General features: G+C 39.0%; 1 protein-coding gene across 1 annotated transcript; it reads left to right on the top strand.

Annotated features, from left to right (window-relative positions):
- Positions 1-391: 391 nt before the first annotated feature.
- snx17 (sorting nexin 17) lies at positions 392-26,231 on the top strand. The gene is made up of 15 exons (XM_005734342.1): positions 392-1,193; positions 5,143-5,217; positions 6,925-7,042; positions 8,465-8,529; positions 10,234-10,344; positions 12,930-13,020; positions 14,992-15,079; positions 18,192-18,261; positions 18,851-18,943; positions 19,246-19,449; positions 23,263-23,391; positions 23,750-23,827; positions 23,968-24,042; positions 24,132-24,173; positions 24,276-26,231. The coding sequence occupies exons 1-15, from the start codon at positions 1,134-1,136 to the stop codon at positions 24,375-24,377; spliced, it is 1,401 nt and encodes a 466-aa protein (XP_005734399.1). The 5' UTR covers positions 392-1,133; the 3' UTR covers positions 24,378-26,231.
- The last annotated feature ends 279 nt before the right edge of the window (positions 26,232-26,510 follow it).

Raw genomic sequence — 26,510 nt, 5'->3', positions numbered from 1 at the left:
AAGAAATATTACAAAATACAAAATATTTTTAATATTCAAAACATTTGAAGTAGTTTTTCACGTCTTCGAATATTTTTTTAAATATAACGTTTAACTGTGTGTGTTGTAAAACTAGCGGAAAAAAACATTTTGACTAATGAATTTTGACTGCGCGTTCACTGTCAGTTCGGATTGGACCAACTAACGGATTGGATCAAATAACGTAAAACTAATTCTAATACAAAAAATACCCTTTGTGTTATGTTTACAAAATATTGTGCCATAAAGTAAAATAACTGTATGTCTTGGGGGTGAATTTGTGTTATTTTAATTGCATAAACTGCAGTATACACCCGTGTGCCGACGATAAGATGGTTTGACCCAAAACCTTGATCTGCCAATACGTACGCTGAACACAGAGTGGCTGGACGGTGGGGTAGCCTCTGGTTTCTTACGCGATATTTGCCACATTTGCTCTATCTATATACCTTGTCGCTGTTTAAACTTTTTTCAGCAAAGGTAGGACGTCGGGAAAGCAGGAAACGTTCAAGTAAAACTGTCCGCTCATATATTTCGAAAGGTTTACCATACGGGCTGTGCGGCGCTCTTGGGCTTGCAAGAACCAACTGCACCTTTTATCCAGCAACTTCATCTGGTTACGCTAATGAACTGAATTCACTGCACAGCTTGAAACTGAGTTTTGGGTTTTTTTGTTTTTTAACAAATAGGTGATTTTAAAGGTTTTCTTACAACTTGCCTAAAGTGAGTTAATAGGATATTGTAATGCTAACAGTGAAGGTGTAATTACACTTGCAACATGGCTGCTACTCGAACGGCAGAGGGAAAAGTTTAACACTGACGTGGGAGAAGTTTAACGTCAGTGCGACTTGGTACGCGAGTTGTTGTCCACATAATAAAGTCGTAAGCAGTCGCCCCGTAGTCCGGCAACAGTATCCCCCCGGACTCTCAAACCAGTGGCTGAACCGAGAGAGAGACGCCTCCTCCTCCTCTTCGTCCTCCTCCTCCTCCGTAGTCACCGACGTTAGTCACTGCAGTGGACTTTGTGGGGAAACTGTGGTGTCTTCCTCTCCATCGCAGACTGTGGTGGCGTTAAAGGACTTATCATCTGGGAGCTGCTTGTGTTTCGAGCTAAGATGCATTTTTCCATACCCGACACAGAGGTTCGTTCGGGAGAAAACGGTTCGACCTACGTGGTAAGCACGACGTTGTGTCTTTCTTTTTTGTTGTTGTTGTTGTACCCGCTTTAACCACAGACTGTGTTAATGCTTGTTTCAGCTGCCCACATGTCGAGCTAATGTCAGTGCGGCACGGGCTCCAGTGTTTACTGTGCACAAATTATTGGGAAGGCGGAACTGCTGGGTTATAAATCAGCTATAAACATTACTGTGTAATCATGCCATTTATGCTTTGCATAGGTGATTAAAAACTTGATTTGTTGTATTAAAATGTGAGCAAATTGGGCAAAAATTATTTTAGCATGATTCTTTGAGACATCAACAGAAAAGTAATGTGGCTTTTATCGTGTTCAACACAGTTTCTGCCATTTTACCTTCATCTGGCGGAGAAAATTAGTTCTACAGTATAAACATATAGCATCATTATGCCATGTCTGAAGTTTAACACACTGTGATTTACCCTCAAAGCTTTATGCACAAACTTGCATGTGTCCCAGTCTCTTTATAGGCTCAAATCAGCCACAACAAAGTCTCTTTTGTTTTAAAGGTTTGAGCCAGCACCTAAATTCTTAGTGAGATTTGAGGTTTGCTTACCATGATGTTGCCATCTCCCGTGTTATTTAGAAAAAGAGAATACAGCCAGCATTGCTTTAACTTCATCCCTTAACTAGCAGTTATATATATCAGTCTAAACTATGGTAGTCTCAAAGCACATTGGGAGCTGCAGCATAATCTTTATGTTTATTTTCTTCTTTCTGTTTCTTATTGTGTTTAATGTTGTTTGAAACATGAATTGCCATTGTGCTTTGCTGTGTTCTGAAGTGAAGGTTGATCAAGGACAGCCGTAATAGCACCATTTTCTTTGCTATTTATGAAAAACCCAGTGACTGACAGTCAGGATACATTGTATTAATGTTTGCCAGATGTAGTGTTTATTTCTCAAAGTTTGCGTCAACTCAAAAGATTTCTTCCTTGTGTTGCTTGATTATTTGGACAGAGACGATAAATATGATCTATTGGTGATTGCAAGTTGCCAGAAAACTGCTTGGGTTCAAGTTGAGATGGATAATGATTTTAAAGATGTCATTATGAATTGTGCTTCCATTCCTCATCCATTTTCTTATTTGTTCCTAGCAGTAGGCTTTTGCAGGTTTATGGCATAAGTACAACAGTTTCATTACTTCTGAACACAGAGTAGAAAAAAGGTTTGCATCTGACTCAGATGTGCAAGAGCTCCACTGCCAGGAGTGGGACGTCATTGTTTAGCAATGTGCGACTGTCAGAAAACCTTGCCAGCATTGATGAATGGAACTGGAAAGCTCAGAGCTCTGATGGATCAGATCATTTGGAACCTGTTCTCGGTTCCCAAGTTTGCTTCTCCTCATGTGTTGATGTCGTGCAACAAATAATTAATAATTCAGGATTTTTATAGAAAACAGTGTCTGTAGTATTTATTAAAAGTGTTTTTGTGTCAGGTCCCTTTGTCCTGTGTGTGTGTGTGTGTGTGTGTGTGTGTGTGTGTGTGTGTGTGTGTGTGTGTACTTAAAAACACAAACACTGCATCATCTGATTTTAATGTAACATTATTCTGGCTGCTCTCAGTGTCATACACCTGTAAATGAGTATTTTCCATTTTGACTGTGTATTTGGAAGAAATTATTATACCTACTCCAAGACTATTTGAATTGGCACAGAATTAGGAAATAAACATAAAAAGCTTTGCAAGAGAAGTAGTGGACATGTCGAATAATTCAGAATTATTTCCCTCTTTACAGTGTTCTCCACGCGTTCCTCACTGATGTCGTTCTCTGACGTATCTCTACTTAACCAAGCACATTTTTAGTCTGTACTCCAGTGGGAAAAGCAAAGGCCTTTCACCTCTCAGCTGGGAGTCCTGTGACTGTCACTGTGACCTTCCCATAACCAGCTGAAAGGAAGGGACTTTGCTTGATTGTAACACTGAGAGATGGGTTGTGTACCTTGGAACCAGTAAGCCGCAGAATTTGCCGCGTTTGCAAAGGGCTTTCTTAGAATTAAAAAGGCCTCTTTTTTTATGGCAGTGTTCCTGGGTTGTTGTTTTTTTCCGCTATTACACTTCTGCCTTTATTTCAACCTAATTTTTTTAGTGTTTGTGGATATGAGAACAAGAGACTTTGGTGTTACATTAAGTGACGATAACTCATTTACTCAGGATGAGGAACAGGTGTAGACTTAGCTCTAAACTAGTTCATTATTCAAAGTCTGTATTACTTTGGTTTTTGTTTTGTTTTTTGAAACCATGAAAGCTGTGCTCAACAGTGTAGCTGTGTCAGTTGGCTCCATGTACTGAGCCAGATGTATAAACTTAGAGACACAGAGAGGTTCCCTAAAATGTGCTAACAGTAGCAGGTATCTTGGAAATCCTCTCACAGATACTGGTTCACAAGATTAGATCACACATGGTTTTAGGGGTTAAAGTGGGCAGTGATGAAAAAAGTAAAAACACTGACAGTTTTGTTTCTAATAAGGGCGTCTCATATTAAATCTGGTCTATCTCAGGACTGAACATTCAGTGTTTTGATCTGATTACAGCAATGGGATCAGACAGCATCTCACTCCTTTATTAAGAAACTTTATTATGACACAAATTTTAGATTAGCAGCTGGATTATGAAATCAAAAGCTTTTAAACATGATGAGGAACTAGGATCAAAATGTAACACTATTTAATACATTTGTAAGAGTTTGGGGTGCAGAAACAAAGATGAGTGTGGGAATATGGAGGAAAACATATACAGCCTCTTGAACTGTCCCCAAGTTGAACTGCTTGTAGCCACCAAAAAAAACTCGGGTATTTTTTTTTTTTTGTTGTTGTTGCACTTTTGCATTTTTAGAGCCAAGACATTCTGCATACTCATTCTTCCTTCCTGTCAGGATCCTGCCTACACAGACATATTTTTTTTTTGTCCAAGCCTTCCTCTTTTGCAAGAACAACTTTTGGCGTGATATTCTTGTTTTTCCCTTTGATTGTTTGTGCAGTTCAGCAAGAGCATGTACATGTGCAGTCAGAAACTGTAAAATTCCTTTTGTGTGGACAGATGACCTGCCATGTTGACTGCAAGAATTAACTGAGATAGAAAGGGAAGAGGATTAAAGCACTACAGCAGTTTATGTCTTGATATCCAAATATGAAGTCTTCTCAGTGAGCTTGTTGTTCCCTTATCACTGTGCACAGCCTGCTGGAAGCTGATTGGGTTTTTTTTGGGGGGGGGGGGTTTAGCATATGAAGGAGGAAATAATAATTCTCAAATTCTTAAGAATAATTCTTCACACAATACTAATAGGATTATTCCATGTAGGTTGTTCTGTAATTGATGCATTACATTTTTATGTATATTTGGTTTACTATCGTACTTAATGGCATGAAAAATTTCTTCCTTGCTTTCTGTGGCTGGCTCTCAACATGAAGGCAAGCAGATTTTTGGTCTGCTAGCTCCAAGTGGTTGTTTTGTGGAGGAGTTTTCAGTGACAGCTCCTGTCAAAACAAGCAAAGTGTCTCCAGAGAAGGAGTTAAAGATTCCACATGAAATACCTTCTCTCTATATTAAATGTCTGGATGAGGCAAACGAAGCGGTTTGGATTGAAAACTGTGCAGCAGGTTCTGTTTTCCTCTTTGGATGGAAGTCGCTGGAATATGATTGAATCCAGTTCACACTTCATTTGTTTGGTCTAAGAAAACAAAAGCCGAGGAAGCACACTGCAGTGGGATAATCAGATGAAATCAGTAGTGAAACTTGATGCTAAAGGTACAGGGTGGTAAATGCTGATTCTTCCAGCGTCTTTCAGCGGTTGTGGTTTTATTTCCTCCATGCAAACACAATGCCTCTGAAGTCACCAAATCACTGTTGGGTGTGCATTTAAAGAAACAAATTCAGCACTCGCTTTATGCTTTTTTTACATAGTCTTTGTCCTTATGTCTGTCCCCACAGGCCTACAACATCCATGTCAATGGTGTGCTGCACTGTCGGGTACGCTATAGCCAACTTCTTGGCCTCCATGAACAGGTAAGGTTTCAGCCATGTTAATATACCAACCACACTGTCAGTGTGCTTCAAAGCACGTTTTTATGTGTGGTGCTCTGACATAAATGCCGTCACATCCACCCATGGTGACCTTTTACTCGTATTTGTGTCATACGGTCGATACGCCAGCCTCCCGTCACTTTAAATCATGACTACGATGCCTTGAAGTCTTTGGCTTCCGCTTTTCCAAGAGTTCCAGCTATTGGCTGTAAATAGACAGTATTATGGGGGAGGTGGGTGGGGGTGTGTGACATGGAAAGAATGTTCTTGGCCTTTCTTACACTTTACCTGCTGGGAAAAGGAATTTAATCTGAAAAAGAAATGTGGTGGGAAAGTGTTGAGTTGTCTGTTCTTGAGAGTTGTTTGGTCTCTGCCTCAGCTGAGCTTTACACACAGCCAGACTGATATTTCAGAGCTGTTAATAGGCAATTAGTGTATTCAGTGTTTCACATGTGTTTTTCTTTCTTGTAAAGATGCGTTTTTAAGTGCTTTGTGCACTAAAATGTATACAACAGTATAAAACATGGCCCTAAAGGAGTGCCCAATGCCCCTTTTGCTTATACACATTACAAACTAAGAGAGCTAGGGCCAAACTTTACAATCTCCATCCTCAACTCTGTGTTATCATCCTGACAGTTGCTGTTGCCTGGCAACAGGGAGTGGGAAAGACACACTCAAATCTTTAAGCATCAACCCCAAAGGGCTTCCTGTGGCATACTTATGACCCCAAAACACTCCACACTTGATTGTGGTGCACACACTCGTCTCAGTTATTGCTCAGAAAATTAGATTTTTTTTAAGTGCTTCTCATGTGTTTTCTCCTGTAAGGATTTGCAACACGGCAGAATCTGTGCTAGATTCAAATCCTGTTTAAAGCAAACAGTAAAAAACAGGACAAGCTCTGCCAAAAATGCTCCGCATGAGCTCACATGTATTTCAGATGTGACAGACTTTTATGAATCTGCAACCTGTGCTCGGTGTGTGTGGCTGTGAAAGCTTATTTGTATGTGTAACCAGTTGCTGCCTCTGGCATACTTAAAATACCACAGGGAAATATGCAGAGGTGAAAATCGCCTCTTTTCCTCTAGCACTCGCTGTGGTCTGCCTTCATCATAGCATACCTGCAGCAATATGCAGGTTAAAAATTAAACCACATAAACGTGTTTGATTTTTAGATCAGACACCAAATGGTGTAAGACTTCAATGGTTCAAGCTACCAGTGCTCAGATGATAGAAAATGGAAAGAAATGAGTCAAGAAGCTGGAAGACAAAGTAAACTTGGAATGACTAGACATTCAGCGTTCCAGATGTGTTCGTGTGTGAGTGTGTCTGTGTCTGTGTTTGTTATGCACGGAAACTCCAGCAGCTAGCCGTTGAAACAGTGCTTAAAATAAACCTGTGATTCATCTCAAACAACCTCAATGTACCTCTTAGAAAAATTAATCCACAGATCTTTAATTCAGGAGACTGCTGTTCTATAGCAAAGTTATCATTTTTAATAGTTCAAACTTAAATCTCTTTTCAGTAATTATGGCTTTGTTAAAATAAGAATGTAGCTAGCAGACTGCTTGAACAAACTCTGTTTTCTCTTAAAACCAGAGAAATACTGGTTTGCGAGGGTTTGTTTTTTCCAAGAGTGCCGACTCTTTGTTCCCACCGAGCTTCACAACTTGTGGTTTGCATCAACAGATAAAGAAAGAATATGGAAGCAATGTGGTGCCTGCCTTCCCCCCAAAGAAGATCTTCACACTGACCCCTGCTGAGGTCGAACAGAGGAGAGAACAGCTGGAGAAATACATGCAAGCTAGTAAGTTATTCATGCAGAATAAACTTTTCACAGATGGCTTGTATTGTATTTCACTTCATTCAGATGCAGAGTGGTTGTTTAAACCAGTGTTTAAATTAGATAGTGTTTTTTAAGTTGCACACATTCCCCTCTTTAGTAGTGTGTGTGTATAACGAGTCTGTGTTTTTAAAACAGAATATTTGCAGGACAAACACGGTTTCCTTGAGAGCTTTCCCCACAGCAATCACAAGAACAAGTTTGCTTGGTGTCTGCAGGGAGTCCAAACATGCACTGTTCTCTTGATGCCACATAAGTGTGAAAGAACTGTTAATCTGGGCATAGTGTCTGAGCAGGGACACTGCTTCAGTTGGGAGTGAAATGTTGACACACCTTATGAAGAAAAATATCGAGACCCAGAATCTCAAAGCTGAAAGTGTCAGTAATTTAAATAATTTTTTATTGATTTGAATTTTTTAGTAAAGAGATTTTTGTTTTTTTGGTTGGTTTTTTGGAGGAAAAATACCCGGCTTTTGTACCATGAAGAATAATTAAAATCTTTGGCATGGTAAAACCAAGTGGAACACCTCGTGACAGTTTTAAAAGCTTATTTAGCATCAGGTCAGTAAACCCATTCAGAGTATTTCAATTCGAGAGGGTTTCGGCATATTACACGTTGTGCAAACAGGTCAAAGGTGAACTATCCAAGTACACACATACACAAATAAGTGCAACTGGCAGCAACATGGAGGGTTGGTTTTAATCCTTTCAAGCACTGGAAGTTACAGCAGAACAAGGGATCATTGTTTGAGTGCATATTTGCTCATAGTCTGGGAGCATACGCATTCAGGGTGTTCTTGGCTACAAGTTCACTAGGTTACATCATGGTTTTTGACATAGTTATGGAAAATAAACTGACGCAAACACAATATGCACTGATGCAGATGGCTTCAAAATTTCCCTTTTTGTCAAGTGGAGTTTGTGAAGTTAGTATACAGGATGACACACACACATGCTCACACTAAGTCATATTGTATGTTATGTTAAATGCTCTGCTTTGCCACTGAAAACTGTGTCAGGAATAAATGAGAAGCCAAAGCAAAGGAGAGTTGCTCATTCAGCCTTTTATTTACTAAGTATGGTGTGTTGGAGCTGGTTAGTGGCAGTTAAGGTCGTTGATCCTTTGCCAGAGGTCAGCCCTTCTGTCATAAAGTTTTTATGCGCTAAGCTAAATTGCCTTTACAAATAACTTGGAAGGTATGACCTATTTCACAATAGCAAGCTCAAAAAGCAGAAAACTAAGAAATGGGAAGTGGCTCCACCTAAAAACATTGATGTTTATGAGTAACCCCCAAAATTGCATACCAACACCAGTTAGGCATTCATGTAGTTGTGTTACTTTCAATTATTGCTTTACTGTCCTTTGTTTTGTTTTGTTTTTTTCAGTCCGTCAGGATCCCTTGCTTGGAGCCAGCGAGTTGTTCAACAGTTTCTTAAGGAAGGCCCAACAGGTTGGTGGTTATTTTATATCTAACCTGCATCAAGCTGTTGTCGGTCAATAGGTCTGAAAGGAGCAATGCACCTTATACTAAAATGCTGAGGCAGTTATTTCTGCTTCACTAGTAATTACTTTGACATTGCGGTGAAATTAGGTAGTGCTGTTCTTGCTGTTTATCTATCGCAGCAGCACACATACACTTTCTTGGATTGTGTCATCTGTACTTGTAAGCTTCTGGTTAGATGTGTCAGATCAAGACTGGCCTGCATGCTGAAACATGGAAAATGATAACATGAATCATGTAACAAGTCTTTTGTTAAACACAGTAACTTAGTTACTGTGTGTGTTTGTGTGTGTGTCTGTGTGACAGACAGCTCAAAACAAGCTTTTTCCATACCAAAAAAATCTAAGCAGGTTTTCAGTTTAACCTGATTCTATGTCATTTCAAATGGATGGTGTATTCATAACTTATTCATAGCAGGTTGCATCATTTAGTCTGTGACTTGCATTACCTGAGGCTGCAAATCCATTCAGATTCATCCATCTGCAGCCACATCGCACCCATTCTCCTGTTTTGTTTTTTTCTTCCGCCCTCTTCTCCTCTCAGATTAGCACATTAGAGTCAGTGTTTATGTCACTTCTCTCACGTACTGTGAGGAAAGCAGGTCTGGAATAGGAGATGACTTGCCTCCCAGTGTAGGCTTTTCATCTGTGCCTTCTGTGCTCTCAGAGACCCCCTGCTGTGGGAAAAGGGAAGATGATAGATGATTTAGCCAGGAAGACGAGAGAGAGAAGAAGCTGGAGTCATCCAGTTCAACATTGCACCCTTAATATAAACGATGAGATTATTTAATCATCTTATCATACGTTTTTCTTTTCTTTTTTTTTAATGCAGACTTGGTTTAATTAGTGTTAGAGGCCTTTTCTTACATAATGATATTGCTTTTACCTTTTTAAGTAAGCATTTTTGTTGAATGGTGCTTTTTTTTTTTTTATTGTTTTGTAATGTGTAGTCAAATCGTGGCTTTTTTTTTTACAAGTTTGTTATCCAAAACAAAAGACTGTATGTAGCACTATATCCAATAAACATTTCCCTGCTTTTGAATATCTTTATGGGGTTTTTCCTTTTGACTGTCGCTTGGACAAAACAAGGCAACCCTTTACTAAAGCTATGGTAAATATTTTCATATTTTCCAAACAGTATGTAGATAACAATCAATTACAAAGAAAATGAATGTGATCAGTATTGTCCAGTCCCCCAAAAAGTTAGTGAATAATTAAAGGTGATTTTAATAATTAAAAATATTTAATTACTCGTTATTGTGGACTGTTCATTGCACAGGTCCTATTCTTATATGCACTAAATAATTCCCATATGTGAGCCATTGCCTTTGTTCCTTCTCCATTTGAGTTAAACCTTAACATAATTTGAACATCTTTCAAGCTTTTATGTCAAAATTGACAGTAAAGATAAAAGTGATCAGACTGAATGGATTAAATTTTGTTTGAAGTGCATTATAAATTTGTGTTTGAGAAAATGTTACAGTGGAGGGTCATCCATTGTCGGAAAGGGTTTGGGGGGGAGGGGGTGGTTCCCCCTCTAACCAGACAGAGTTTTTCCATCTGTGTGGCTTGGTGTGATTTTTGTTGTTGACTGATGGGAATGAAAACATGTAGCTCACCCAGAAAGTTGAATTCAATCCTTTTGTTTCCACAGGAGACCCAGCAGATCCCCACAGAAGAGGTTGCAATAGATATCTGCCTCTGTAATGGCCAGAAGGTCACAGTCAACATTTTCACATCATATAAGACGGAAGATGTGCTTGATGTAAGTGCTGCATGTTTAAAGTGAGAGTAAACATGTTTTTACTGTTTTGCACAGTACGGTGCTTTTTAAGTGCCATGTTTGTTGTAATCTTGCTTAGACAGAAAAATATTTACATGAAAAAACTATAAGTGAATACTGCTGTCAGCTCCATATCTTGATATAGTTAAAAGAAACTAAAGTCTTAAACTTTTATCTGTTTGGTTTCAATTTTTTTAATTTTATTAGTTCTGTGTGTTTGGTTGGAGAGCACATGGACAAAATTCAGCCCTGAGGGCTGGAATTGGATGAACTAGAAAAGTCTGCGCTGCTATTTCACTCAATTCCAATGCAGTGTGTTTGATCAGTGACCCATGCAGTAGCGTATATACCAGGACACTACCAGAATGTAGCGTATTTTAAATATTTATGTAGGCATCTAAGCAAGTTATAAATATTTTCATTGTAACCTGTGGCCATGTTTCAGTTCAGTTATTTAAAGTGTGGCCCATTGCTTATTTCATTTAAATCGGTATGGTCATCTCTGACCTAGAGGCATTTGAGCTCTTCATAACAGATCTGATAGACACCAGGGATTTGCCTCAGGCAAGCAATATTGCTTTACAATCTCCTGTGAGCTCTGAGGCACTACATACCATAAGTCAAATTAAGCCATGTTTATTTGTATAGCACCTCCTCAGTACAGCAATATTTCACGAAGCACTTTATGAAGTCTGGCCTACTTCAATCAAAACTAAGGAAAACTCGGAACACGACCAAGACAGATGGAAAGAAAACAAATCTAAGCACACGCTAAAGACACTTGATGGCATGATGAAAATACCCAACAGGCCTATTTAAGCTTTCAGGCCATAATCCCAAAAGAGCAATTACAATGTGCCAGTGAAACAAATATACAGTATTATTATCAAACAGCTTTATTATATGTGACTTGTTTTGTTGTTGTTGTTTTATTATTTTTTTAATAATCTGTGCAAGACATGGTGATGTCCAAACCATTCAGTATATGCACTTCACCTGTACTCTTTATTCACCATAAACACACACTAAAGTACGCACTCTAACTCATCCCAGTAAACATGGTGATGCCTCAGTGGCGTGCACTTTGTCGATCTTGGCTGTAAATCAAACTTGTTTGAGTCTCTTATGAAAGTTTAACCACAGTTAGCCTCTGATCAGAACAGCAGCTGTCAGAGCACACAGATGGTGTATATTTTAGTCAGGGTTTCTGCCTCATTGTAGTATTGCTTAATTATTTTACTAACTAAAATGCTAGATTTTTTGTTTGTTTGTTTGTTTGTTTGTTTGTTTTGTCTAGGCAGTTCAAAAACTCTACCAGTGGTTTGCATGTGGCTTTGTTTACCGTTAAATTATGAGAATTACAACTTCAAAACCAGAAATGTGTAAAATGTAAATAAATAAAAAATCTCATAAACCCACATTTTAGTCACACAAGAGCACAGAAAACAAATCTGATTTTTAAACTGGGGCATATTGTTTCATTTGAATTGCCCATCTGCTAAGAACCACATCTACAAATTGCAAAACAATGTTAGAATAATAATAATGCAGAACAATGTTAGAATAATGTTCCTTACTTTGTGAAAACTTTGAATATCTCATCATCTACAGTATATAATATCAAAAGATTTTAAGAATCTGGAGAAATTTCTTTGCTGTCTCTGGGCCAAAGCTCGATTAAAATAGACTGAATCTAAGTGGGAAACTGTTCTGTGGTCAGACGAAAAAAAAAAAAGTAAAGTTCTTTTTTTTGGAAAACACAGATGTTCTGGGTTAAAGATGAGACACCGTCTGGCTTGTTATCAAGGGTTAGTTGAAAAGCATTCATCTTTGATGGCGTGGAGGTGAATCAGTGCCTTTGGAATTGGCAGCTCTTAAATTGGGAAAAGCACCATTAATGCTGAAAGGTATAAACGGGTTATAGAACAACATATGCTCCCATCCAGATGTCCTTTTCAAGGAAGCTCTTGTATTTCAGTAAATATGTCAGCAATACTAAACTGCTTTGTGGAGTTCAGCAAAAATTCCACCACACCTGATGCCAAAAACATTAAAGGTCAAACTGTGGAATGTGAGCAGTTTTATCTATTTTATAGATCTTTTAGTCAGTTTAATCTTCTTTCCTTGGTGTCCTGATACGGTAACCTGTCTTTGAAGAACAGGAACAAACTGATGCAGTCAAACTAGTCAGAGAAGCTGATTGGCAAATTGCAGTTTAACCTAGTTAAACTATTTATATCAAACCGTTGCAGAAGATGACCATTAAGCAATCAGCCAAACAATGACTCCCACCCTTAGTAATTTCAGGTTTGCAGTCTCAAAGCATTACAGAAATGGCTTTGTCCCAGCTGCTATTAATCATCCGAATAAGCTATAGCAAATTGTCAACATAAGTATACTATTTATTTATTTTTAATGGAAGTCTATTTTTTTTCTATTGTTTTTATCTCTTTGGTTTTTTTAGTGTAGTATTTTTAATCTGCTCTTTTTTTAACCTTCTGAAAAATAAAGCTCTGATGAAACGATTGATTGAATGTTGCTGAAATTAAATGTTATTGTTTCTGCAGGCTGTTGCGACAAAGCTTGACCTCCCAGATGACCTTGTTGGTTACTTCAGTCTTTTCCTGGTTCGTGAAGGTGTGGATGGAAGTTTATCATGTAAGTTCAAAATCATAAAAACAGAGCCATAAAAGCAACTTGAACTTGTGCAGCATCCTCCCGTTTCTGTTATTGCTGGAAAGTTTTCTTTTGCGTGCTACATAAGCTGCAGAAATGTTCCCTGATAAGAATTGTAAAGTAAAGTAAATTGTAGCAAAAATCCATTTGAGCTGAAAGTGTAGTTTGCCAGCAAATGTTTTAAGGATTATCTCTCCAGCTAACAAGAGCCATAAAAAAAGAGCCATCATTTATTACTGCTGATTATTTATGTTCTAGCTGGAATTCATTTCTCAGTAACCAAAAGAGACGATTCTCAGAAGACACAAATCACACAGAAATAAATGAAAGTAGGATTTTGGTGTAAACACTTGAACTTTCATTAAGAATTGCTAGAGAGTAGATTCCTGTGGAACCGCAGGGGACTTTATTCTGGCAACAAGAATACGGCTGAGTGTGTTTGTCTCTCTGTTCTGAGAAATACTTCAGTTTAGTTGAGGAAAAAAGAAAAGCTGTGTATCGCCTCTAGAGGGTTTATCTTGAATCCAAATTCTGCTGTATTTCTGTCTCTAACTAGAATGTATAATAAATTTTTTGGGGGCTGTTCTGACTCCCAGTGAGAGTCAGCTGTTTGTTGGCTGGTGCATGCAAAACATTTTGTAGTGCTGGAGTGTGAGTGCGCACAACATCCTTTTTGCAGTTTTCTTGGCTGAAATGCATGTTGTGGTTTACCAACAGTTCCAGAGTGGTACCACATTTACAGGCGTCTGATTAGTAAAGTTTTTGTTTTTCCAGACTGCAAGAGGAGTGTTGACTTCCAGCACATTATAAATGTGTTTTTTAAAAACAGTACGCTGTAAATGGAAATACACAATGATACTGTTTCAAGTCAGGGCAAAATAATTTTTTTGCCCATATACATTTTGTGAAGACAGTTAGCATGTGGTTTGTCCATTGTCTTTTTGTTGTCAATGTTACTTACAGGACCCCCTCAAAAGACCAAATGGCCACATCTCATGTATACCCCAGTGACAGAGGAAGAGAGCCCTTTTAGGTCAAACCTCTCCACAGTCTGAGATTCTCATGGTTTCCACCTGTCACATGCTCGCCTCAGAGAGCATCGATACCAGGCTGGAAGTGAACCCAGATGAACTCAGAGGGGTCTGTATATTTTACAGACGTGTTGTTCATCCTGCCATTTAAATCTGAGGCTGAGTGATATGAAAAAGAAGAGGCATGTGGTAAATATGGCTAACTACGCAGCAGGTCATTGATCAAGCAGAACTGATGGTGGGATGATTGACATAACAGGATAATGAGAAAAATTCAGGCAGTAATTTCCCTGAGGTCGGAGTGTTAGTCAGGATATAATGTAAAATATTACGGACATGTTGAGAAGAGCCAGGATGTGGTTTGAATTAGTGCTGCTCTCATTTGCTTTTTGTGGCATTTTTAGCTTCCCAGAGATGATTTATTTTGCTTAAAAATGTCCCATTACATGTTAAGTATTGAGTTTGTTTCTCTTTATGCCAGATAATTTTCAACATCAAAGTAACCACTCTGTGTTTCTGTTTTCAGTACACAGCCCCTCTGCCCATAAAAAAGACAGAATACACTTTTATAAACCTAATGGTAAACTAAAGGGCTCTTTAGTCATCTCATTTGTGTGTATTTGTGTGCGTGCACTGAGCACATTTATTGATGGGTGAAAACAAAGTAGCAGCAGCAACGACCTTCAGTCTGCTTCACTCTCCTTAGGGAACTGACTGCAATAAAATAGCTGCAGATTCTGGGTGCATGTACACAAGAGCCCTTTTAAAAAAGTATTGTCACACACACACACATTTTACCACAAGTTGTATCCTGCTGGGGCCTGCACAGATGGTGTCTTCCCCGTTGTAGACATTGTTATCCATGTCTTTGGTACCTGAGCTACATTTATGATAAATTCTGCTTTTTTTTTTCCTCTTTCAGTTGTGCGGAAGTTGCAAGAATTTGAGCTGCCCTATGTATCCATTACCAGCTCGCGGAGCTCAGAATTTCACATAGTCTTACGGAAAAGGTATGTACCTCCTCTTGTTCACATTATGAGTATGAATCTGATCACGTCTTGTTTTCTTTATCTGTGGTAAAGCTCTTGGTGTAGACATGTTAAAAGAGAAGGTTAAAGATGGGCTGCTAGAAAGGTTACCTTTTTTGTTGTCAGGGAGAATGATGATCATGACCTGACAGTAAGTGGGCTTGGTCCAGAAAATGTAATGAAATGACAATAAATTCTACATCTACTTAAATTTCACCACTTTGCAGTTTGTCTTTGCAGTAGGTATTCCTTACAGCTACAGCGTCTACAACAATCAGTTGCACTGATCCAACAAGTTAATCTTTGAACCAGAACTAAACCAAAACATTAAAGGACAAAATAACTGCAAACAAATTTATATTATATTTTATCTTGCTATAGATTTCATTTCATTCATTTACCCTTGGTGCAGAATGCCTGTTGCAATTTCTAACATCTTCGTTACCAATTAACTGGATAACCAGAGTTCTGATAAATCATTTACTCTGAGATTTAAACTTGTTCTCGGGGTTCATCGATTACCAGCTTTCGCTTTTTTATTTACACAAAATTTAGCCTGAAAATAAACAAATAGATTCAAATATTTCATATAATTGAACTTCTCACTTCACGAAAGTCACATTTCCAACAGACTGTTGTGCTGCATCAGTGTTTTGTTTTGTTTTTTTCGGGTTTATAATTTATTTGACTGGGTCAGGGTTCAATAAACATCAGAGGAAACTAAATGTCAGCACAAGAAATGCATCAACAGTGTTTTTTGCTGCAGATATCTGTATTACTTTTCAATTAACAGAAAAACCCACTGAGTGAGCTGTTGGTGTGGAGAGCAGTGCACCAGGAATTGCATGTGTCACAAAAACGGGGGGAAAAAGTGATAGAATTAGTCTTAATGTTGTTCTATTTGAGAGAAACGGCTAAATAAACGAGAAGATACTAACTGCTCATTCAGTTTCAAGCCTACAGTCCAGTCCGCTGATTTGTCCGCTTTTTGTCAAGATAACTTTTATCTGCTTCCTCCTTTTTCTTTTCCTTCATTATTCTGCCTCCTGTGGACTCTGGAGGTACACAGGATGTTTACTTTCTTTCTGCCTTAAGGAAAGTCTCAGTCCTGCTGACCTAGTTTCGCTGTGGAGTGTAGAAGAGTGAGGGGAAGAATAAACGTAGCACTAACAAGTGGCGGTGGAGAAAAAACAGACCCCCAGTGTATGAGATCCAGACGAAGAGGGAGAATGTAGGGAAGAAAACTACTGAAAACCTAAAATGTATGATGCAGTTCTCCATTGCCAAGCTTTATTCAAAGCATCTACAAAATGAAAACAGGATTATGAAAAACAGTCAAGGTTAGTGAGCGGTACGATATAGTTTATATACTAGTAAGATTGTAGTTTTATGGTATTTTCAGTCTTTGTATGCGGTAAAGAAGATCCAGGAGGTGGTTTGAACCACTTCAACAAGCAAAACAATTTCTCTCAACAGGGTCTTTAAGTGCACTTTCCATTACATCTGATGAGACAAAATAAAAGGACTCACCAAACACAGTGCTTCTGATTCCACCACCCATACTCTCTTGCTCCCTTTCACCGCCCTACGTTTTACTGGTCGTTTTTGAATTGCGGATGTGGCCAAGTAGCTTAACATTTCCTCAAACAACTGCTCTATTCAACTGCTCCTAATAGCACCCCAGCCAAGCGCCTACATGTTAAGTTTCACACCTTTGCGCTAAACTGTTGGGAAACATGAGCTCAAGGACGATTTTATTTAAGAACAAATGTAAATACAAAATGTAACTGGGGCAGGAAAAATGCCTCAGTTGTGGTGTAAAGAAAGTGTTTGCTTAAGACATTTCACAACCAGCAGTGAGGAAGTGATACATCTAAATTGTATACTGTTGTTCAGGGTGTTTTTAAAAACATAGACCCAGATCTGATTCGTCTGTCTCAGTCAGATAGAATTTTTTTGAATTTCTTTTTCAACATCATGTTCTGATTTTCAAGCTGGCCTCGGGCTCCCACACATCTCTTTGCACAAACGTACAAGCAGTACTTCTAATATTGCCACAGTGCTGTGTGGAAATTATACCATTTCACTCACATCCTTTCAAACTCAGCTGCAAATAATTCTTGAGGTGAATGTTTGCATGCCTTACTCACTGACTGAGCTGATTTCTCCATAAGTCACTCATTTCATGGATGGAGTTTGACTGTACACCGGACAGACGTCTCCATTGCCTTGTATTGATAAATACATAGTCCATAGAAATAGGTTTGTTAATGGGTTAATGCATTGTATTGCATTGCATTGCTTGCTCCATGGTACAAAGTCCATGTGATGTGAATAGGGCTTATAGTAGACAGTGAATTGATGGCTAGCAGTCTTTTGTTCTCTGTCCTGCTCCTTGCACGTTTAGTTTATGGTATCAGTCTGATCTGAAACAAATAGTAGCATTATCAGTATTAAGAATGCAGCTGACTCCTTTCTGCTGCATGTACATGCATGTTAGAAAAGACCAACTATTTAAAAGCCGACATTTTGGCAGTTGACTGGTCTGGAGCATTCAGGTGTGTTAACACAATGCCCTAATCTTCCCAGGAGTGTACATCCCAGCAAAATTCACCCTGAGGCCAGATAAACTGCAAAAAAAAAAACCCCAAAACCAAGAGCTATATCTCAGACTCTCTACACCAAAGTATTCTAGAGTGTGGGGCCATCTGTCTGACAGCTAAAGCTCGGCTAAAATTGGCGAACGCAACAAGACAAAAATCCCAAGCACAGCAGTAAATCTACAACAAAATCAAGATGTTGCAATGGCCCAGTCAAAGTCCAGAACTGAAGCTTATTGGATTGCTGTTGCAGGAGGCTAATAGCGGTGAATAAACTATTGAACTGAAGCAGTGTTGTTAGGAAGAGTAGGCCAAAATTCCTTCACAATGATGCCAGAGTCATACAGAAAATGATTACTTCAGGTTATTGCTGCCAAAGCTTTTCACATGACTACAGTACCCCCCTTAGCTCTCTTCAAATCACTCAAAGTTGACAATCAGGCTGTGTTAATTCTGCTTTATTTGACACTGTCTTATTTTTTTTGTCTCTTCAGCTACTGGGACATGGCATATGATAGTGATGTAATGGAAAACAGAGTTGGCCTGAATTTGCTTTATGCCCAGGTAAGAGGCTTCATCACTTAGGTAAACCAGGCACTGTTTTAAATTAAACTCCAGCTGAGATGTGCACCCAAGCAGAAAATTTAAATTAGACTTGATTGTATTTGTTTCCAGATTGCATCTGTTGTATTTTATTGAGCTTGCTTGGTGCCAGCCTCTCACCAAGAAAACTGAATCAGCAGCTGCTTCATCTTTTGGTTGCCAAATGCTTTTGTGCATCCCCTGGGATCATCCATTATCGAAATATTGGTGTCAGCTTGTTTTAACATTGCAACACCTTGAATCCTCTCTGCGTCCCTCTTTCAGAAGAGATGTCCTTCCTATTATAGTAACTTCCCTCTGCTGTAACAGTTGTCTGATTTTATTAAGCATTTTCGGGGCGGCAAGTTTGATTAGAATCTGTAACCTCTGAGCGTTGCCTCTGCGAAGCAGTATAGTGCCAACGAGCTTGTGCTTTTGTGCATATTTTGTTGAGCTGCACTGTTAACATGGCGTTTTTAGTGTTGTTTCTCCTAGCAAAGGAAACTCATTGACCTGAATTATTGTATTTGTCTGTGTAGAAAAATAAACTTCCTGTTTGTTGCTTCACCAGACAGTATCTGACATTGAGCGAGGCTGGATACTCGTCAACAAAGACCAGCACAGGCAGCTCAAATCGTTGCAGGAGAAAGGCTCTAAGAAAGAAGTAAGCAAGGGTACCTCTTTTTGACGTTTCTGCCATTTGAATTTTCTTTGCCAGTTGTCACTTAAATCCAGCTGATGCTCAGAAATGTCCTTGTGCTAGGACAAATCTGTAGACCACGGAGAATACTCCCTCTAGTGAATTCCATGTTATGCAATTAACCTAGTTTGCCCCATAATATGAATTTTTAAACACATCCCAGGAGAGAATTTCAGAATTTTCTGTCAGGGATTAGGTAAGCCTAAAAAAATGGCATCTAAAAATTGTTTGGTTGTTTGTTTGTTTTTTTTTCTTTTTTTCCTCAGTTCATCCATCTAGGCCAGACCCTCAAATATTATGGCTATATTAAGTTTGACCCTTGTGTCACTGACTTCCCCGAGAAGGGCTGCCAAGTCATCGTCAGCGCCGGAAACAATGAGCTCAACTTCCATGTCAAGCTGCCTAATGAACAGATGAAAGAGGGGAGCTTCAAAGTTACTCGCATGAGGTGCTGGCGAATCACATCTTCTGTAAGTGGAAGCGTGAATGCATGAGAGTTTAAGTGTACCTTTATTTTATCAAGATGAAGGCCCTCCTGTTTCTAAAGTGGCCTATTGGCATTGCACCAGAAACAAACCATAGTTAGTTTTTTAGCATTAACAGCTAGCTAAAAATGCTTACCTCCACACCATCCATCGTCATCAGTCCAATTACCCAAACACACAGCCCACACAAGGATAGTGCTGAATTGATCTTTTGTATCGATTAACACCTAAAACAGTATTTGAACTGCAAATTGTCTTTTGGAAAAAGCAGATTCATGCATTGAGGGGAAGTACTTCCACACCTCTGTAAACAGTTACATGTGTAGAAAAAAAGTGTAAATGTCAAGTTTTATTTCTCGCGCGTTTCTTTAATACACTGAATTCAAAGTAAGACACCAGATAGTACATGCACGCTTCAGTTTTATCTCAGTAGGGTTTTTGCATAATTTCAAGCCAGTTTTTGCTTTTAGTCTTTTTACCCTCAGACATGATGCAGTCTCTTCAGGCAATCACAGCAACCACTTATTGCTGTCTCAGCCTGGTCTTCTGCTTGTTTTTCATGCCTTTGAATTAATGCTGCCACTTCCTTCAGTAAGTAATAAAGTAATATCAGTGTGTCATGTCCACTGGCTGCTATGGTATTAAGGTGGAGTACTTCTGGTCATGAGCTGTTCCTCCTCCATGCTTCCTCTTTCAGTCAGTGAATGAAACTATTTTTATCATTAGTCTGTTGAACTTTGTTAAAGCATACCACTTGTGCAGTCTCTTCTTTACCTTTTATATTAACAGAAAACTCAAAATCAGTCTAAATGTCAACTCTGCATCATCTGAGCCATCTGTGAGTTCCTTGTAAATGTTGTGATGGTGAAATCATTTACTAGCTGAGTGTTTTTGCTTCTTGGCTACTTTGTCTTTTCAAGTGCTATATCTCACACACAGTTCTTTGTACTTGGAAATTTAATGCATTTTATCCATTATCTTATTCTGAAGTGTGCTGAAGTGCAGAAAAAACTCAAAAAAGCTATCAGACAGTACTAACAGCTCCAGTAACACTGAATTAAACCCATGGGTGGGTTTTTTTGGGCGGTGAGTCTAATGAAAGCGTAATGGTGCTACATCACACACCAAAGATTTACGAGTTAATCCATGAAGGTTCTGTTTCAACTGTGACATTAAATCAATTGATCAGCATGAGATGGTGCCAGAGTCCCTCGAGCATATGACTGGAATTGATTGATCAGGCAAACATATTGCTGGTCCAATGCCCAGCATTTAATGTGTTATCTGTTGCATTGATGGCGGGGGGGAAGGAACAAAAACCATCTCTTGTTGTCATTTCCTCAAATGTTACAGATGGAAGACTGAGTCTCTCTCAACTGGGCGTCTGTCACAGCAAAAAAACAAAAACATTTGGTTTGTGTGGGCAGCTACAGATTCCAGTTTAGGTTGAAGGTATCGATTTTGGAGCAGGAGGTTCCTTCTTGGTCAGCACTCTCTCAGTCTGTGACAATGTACATTCAGTTTTAACTCATTAAAGGACCTTCATTGTAGGACATTGTAGGACCTTCAGCACCACATATTGAAAGATTTCAGTGAGTGCATGTATATTTAAGCCTATATCTAAACTTTTAACCCTCTGTGGATTAGAGAGGTTATTAAAGCTGTATCCTGCATAATCATTCCACCATGGAAAAAGAACAGTTAAAGGAAATCATCAAAATTATCATGATATTCATCCACATGATGAATAGATTTAAACTTCTAAACATAAGTTAGTTGTAGTTGTGGTAGATATTTGCAGACAGTGGAGTTAAGATAACAAAGACCGGGAATGTTGGAAAGTCTCGTGTTTGTGATTGCGTCAGCGCTCGGCTATTTTTGTGCACAGATTAGATTGATGGTCTTATACCATCTTTTCTTTGCTGTATCACAAATACTAAACAATATTTAGTTTCAGTTATACGGATTTTGTTCTTTCTGTGCATTTTTCAAAATACATTTGATCCCCTTTTAAAAAGTTACAATTTCAAATGGGCTAAATTTAACTCATTAATTGGATTTTTTTTTTTTTTTACCTTATTTGACACTTCAGCTCTTAAGCCATCTAGAAAAACGGCTTGTTTTGGGAATGTAAAGCATCTCATCAACCAGTATTTGTCATGAACCGAAGTTCCGTACACAAGCTGGACCCAGAAGCAGAGACAACATGCACAGGAGTACGAAAAATAAACTTTATTTCAACTAAAGGTGTACCGGAAGGGTCAAAGGAAAACACGCGAGAAACTAGAAAAACCAAGGGACCGGGGGATGAGTTACGCAGGAACGCTGTAATCGGGACTGTGGGAGGCTGCAACAGAAAGAGGAAGAGAGTTACTGGGAAGCAGGGAAATAGCAGCATACGTGGGGGAGAGTATGAGTCTTACAGTCAAAGCGGGGCCGTGGGAGCCGGAGGGAGGGGTGAGGGTCCGCGGGGGAGCTCCAGGAAAGTAGAGGTGATTGGTACCGGAGGCGATCCAAACTCCAGACGGGCAGGTGGCTCAAAAACACGCCGAGCTGTTACCTGAGCGCAAAGGAAAAGATTAGCGTTTGTTCAGGTAAATGAGGGTTTTCACAACCGCCTTCCCGTGGGTGTACGTTACTGTTGTGAGACGACTAACGGACTGGCGTGGAGCAGCTGGCTGGGCTGGATCAAATAGTCCACCTGATAATCGCCTGAGATGGAATGCAGGTGTGGAGTTAACAGCCACACCCGTGGGCGTGGGCATCCCATCAGCTCCTCGGACACCGGGCCGCGGACCATGACAGTATTGTGCATGGAACAGCTGAAATATGCATTTTTTGTGTTTGCACCCAATCGTAGCAGAACAGTCTATTTTACTACTGAGAAAAGCATTACTTGAGGCTCTACCCGCACAATTTCTGCTGCCATTTGAAAGATGGAACATTTAAATATGTCATTTGAATGGAGATGGGCAAAAAAGTTCACTTTTGTACTGCGTTTGTGTTTGAGCATTGCAGTCATTATGTGTATCAAAGAAGCTTTTACAATTCTCTAAGAGTTAATGATGTGGACACGTGGCATCACATCTAAAATTGCAACGCATCCTAGCTTGTGTGTTACAGACTGAGCCCCCACACTGCCAGGCAGGGTGATTAATTCCTGAGCTCATTCTCAGAGGTCAGAGTCATTTAATGAGTCCTTTCCTTAGCAGCCAAATAATCAAAACATCTCATTTGTTGTAGCTCTGCAAGACCCCCCCCCCCCCATCCGTTGTAGCCAAATTACATTCGGAAGAACCCAAAATAAACACTTAGCATGTGCATGTGTTTGTGCATCTGTGTCAGACCGTTGTTTGTCTTGCATTTCCACTACAGCTACATTCTGACCCAGAGAGGAAATGGTTTGTGAAGCAGTGAAGGGCAGACACTGCTTAAACGAGGAATGAGGGCTTATTTCTAGGGAGCGTAACACACCCATCACAAATATTTCTTTCATGTTATCTTTTAGCCTGCCTGTCATTTGTGATGCAGGAGTTCAAGAATAGCAGCTTAAGGAGAAGACATGCAGGGTAGAAAATGAGATTTAGCTCTAGCGACGGAGCTTATCCGCTTAATATTGAAAGTTTGATGCTGGTTGAAAAAATATTGAAATCGGTTTCTTTGTCATTCTCAAATGTAAACACAGTACAACAAATTGAAAGTGGAAGAAGGAAAAGGGCCACAACAGAATAAGCAAATCAGAAGTGGTCGATGATAACAGAAGGTGACTTTTTTTTGTCTTTGTTTTTGTCACTGCAGCAAGTTCCAATTGCCAACGGTACAACCAATCCGTGCAGCTCGGGTCAATTTGAAATCAAACTCGAGCTCTCCTTTGAGTACCTGATGAGCAAGGACCGCCTCCAGTGGGTCACCATCACCAGCGACCAGGTAGGAGGATGATGGATAGTTTCACTTTTATATAGATAAACTAGATCTTTTTTTTTTTTTTTTTTCATTAAAGATAATTTTTCCCTTTGTGTATTTAGAATTTTTTAGTTTCTTAAGGTACTGTACATAATCCTCTTTAGTGCTCATTGGATTACCTCAAAAATGCTGCGGCTCAAGGCTGAAAACAGCCGTGTTGTTTTGTTTTTTCATAGTTTAGCTGAGATTTTAAGGAGGTGTAACTGTAAGTTGCTTGCAGCTCATTATGGGGTCGGCCATTTTTAGTGCGTTTTGTTCTTTTTCAAACTATACAGGCTTGCTGCTTTATGTCTGACTGGTTTCTGTGTGGATGTGATTGCAGGCTATCATGATGAGTATCTGCCTCCAGTCTATGGTGGATGAATTAATGGTAAAGAAGTCCGGTGGCAGCATAAAAAAGGTTTGTGTTGACTGCATTTAACAACATTATGCCATCATTTTGTTTTCCATACATATCACAGCGTTTGTAAATGTATAAGTCGTTCATTTATAGCTTTGACATTTATTCTATTTCTTTTGACGTCTTCTGTCACATTTCAGATGCTGAGGAAACGACACAATGGCTCCATCCACCGGTCTGACAGTCAGCAAGCTGTGAAATCTTCCCCTCTACTGGTGAGAAACGGGATAGCATGCCAAGTTTTTTATTCTCAGCTGTAGCTTTTTTTTCTTGACTGTCTTTTTTTTTTTCTTCCATGCTGCAGGACTCCCCTGATTCAAACCGTGAACAAATTGTCAAACTCTCAGTGAGTACCTTCTTTGTCGTTTTTACTGACTAGCTAATAAATATTCCAATAAATTAGCATCAGCTAAGCATTAATTATACTTATATTGATTATTCCATATAGACCAAGCTGACCTCGGTGTCTCTCAGAGGGGTCAGCGCCTCCAACTTGGCAAACAACATCAGCAACTATGCTTTCGAGGGAATCGGAGACGATGACCTGTAACCCACAATTCCCCTTCCTCCCCTACTCATTCCACTGTTAACGACAAAGATTACAAGCTGAGCTGAGCCGAGCCGAGCGGTCCACGCAGGCGTCCGATTCTGCAATATTGTAGCTACTTCCCGGAGAATTTGCTGCCTTAAGCTCTCATTTAATCTTTGACGGTGACCTTTCATGATTTAGACTCTGAAGGGTAATCTTGATTTGCATTTTAGTTACAATCATCATATCATCCAGCTCTCTTATTGAACTTATCACGTCATTAACGTACGTTATTCGAAGATCCTGGATTCTTCCCTGACTGGCTGCGTGTCCGTTTCCAACCAGAGAGCCAACTGTTTGGTTAGACCCGGCACTAGTGAAGATACAGCAGAACTGGACGCAGTTGTTCTGGAAGTTACCAGGCATATTTCTGAGAATGTTCTCTTTAACTCAAAATGTAGAATATTTAGAGCAACTGCTTAGCTGCGTGACGATCAATGTTCGGCTTTGCTATATACCAAAATGCTTCCTCTGATGTCAGTGGTCCTCTTGTGCGTCATGCTACATGTGTGCCAAGTTAACAGAGATCATCAGTAGGGGTTCATTTTATATTAGACATTAGAGTCACATGTATTCAGATGTAGTTCGAGGCCTTAACTTGCTTTTTTTTTTTTTTTAATATATAGTTTCTGGGGTCACCTTCTCACATGGGTTGAAACTAAAGAGATGTTAACTAGAATCTTGCAGAATTTAATGGATGGTTGATTTGGTTGAGCTGCTTGCACTTGCTGAACCCATCGTTTTTGCACAGTATAACCGGTGGAGATGAATGTTTGAGCATGAATTTATAAATGTGCGTAGGCTCTTACCCTGGGGGGCTCAGTAAATCCATCAGATTTTTTTTTTTTAACAATTTTTTTAAAGGTTTCTCATAAATGCCAAATTATAGTTTACTAAAGCATTTTGCACAAAATAAACATTTTTAAAAAGTCACTTTTTATATTATGTACATGCAATTAAGTATTCTGAACATTTACTAATATCTTTATCATCTAGCTTATTGTAATCAGATCTAATGTAATCTAAGCTGTATGGAACAAAGTTTAAATGGACCAACATTTATCATGTTTACATAACGTTTTAGTTCAAATGGAAATTGTTTACAAATTTTTGCATCTGATTTTGATTTGTGTTGTTCTTTTTGGGGGGAGCGATGGCGTCGCGGGGCTTCAGTTCATTGTAATTTGTTCGTACGTTGTTCCAGTCATCTCAGAGGATTTGGTAAAAGGTGCTTTGATGAAGCGGCTAATGTGATCATAATTGCTGGAGTGAACAAAATTTTAAAGAGTGAACATATCCCACTTTTATAAGGTGTGTTATTCCATTATTATTAATTTTAATTTTTTTTATTTTTTTGCTGTCAACTTGACTTATTTCATGCCAGCAGATTTTAAAGACGCTAACTGTAAATCAGTGCCAACCTATCAACAGCTTTACTGTCACTTTTAGCCAGAACTGCAAACAAAAATGTTCTCAGTATAATTGTCTTGTTCTTTCACTGGTGTGATTCTTCTGTTCGGTTGCTTTCACTGTAGGGAGACACGGTCGCAGCGATTCATTTATATTTTCTCTGTTCCTGTCGATATGAAGTACACAAAGCTGCAAGGTCCTTGATGTTAGTGTATGTGTAGGTGCCAAATTTTTCTAATGTGCCGTTTTGTTTTTGTTTTTTTCCTTTAGCATTGCTTTTATGAACGTTGTACCGTCTTGATACATTCCACTAATTTTCATGTTGATTTTTAGTGGTATGTTCAATGACAGCTGTCGGTTCATTTGGTCATGATGCTTAAAATAAACTCTGAACTTCAACGATTATGTGTGGGTTTATTTTATTTATTATGTAACAGTCATCTTTTACCACTACTCCCATTTATTTTGCAGCAGCAGTTTTGTACTTTGCCACGTTATATGCTAAGAGTAGCACAGATAAGTGTCAAGATACCAGGGGGTGCAGTGTTTATAGACTTTAACTGTAGACATAAACTCACCAAGCACTTCATCAGCTACAAGTGTTCAGCTACTTATTTACACAAAAATGCTATCAGCCAATCAAATGGCAGCAAGGAAATGTGATTTAAATGACTTTGAAAATGG

The sequence above is a fragment of the Pundamilia nyererei genome, unplaced genomic scaffold, assembly GCF_000239375.1.
Source record: "Pundamilia nyererei isolate P.nyererei 1_Seehausen unplaced genomic scaffold, PunNye1.0 scaffold00058, whole genome shotgun sequence".
Lineage (NCBI taxonomy): Eukaryota > Metazoa > Chordata > Actinopteri > Cichliformes > Cichlidae > Pundamilia > Pundamilia nyererei.
Note: the sequence above shows the minus strand (reverse complement) of the source record. Positions and strands in the feature narration are given on the sequence as shown.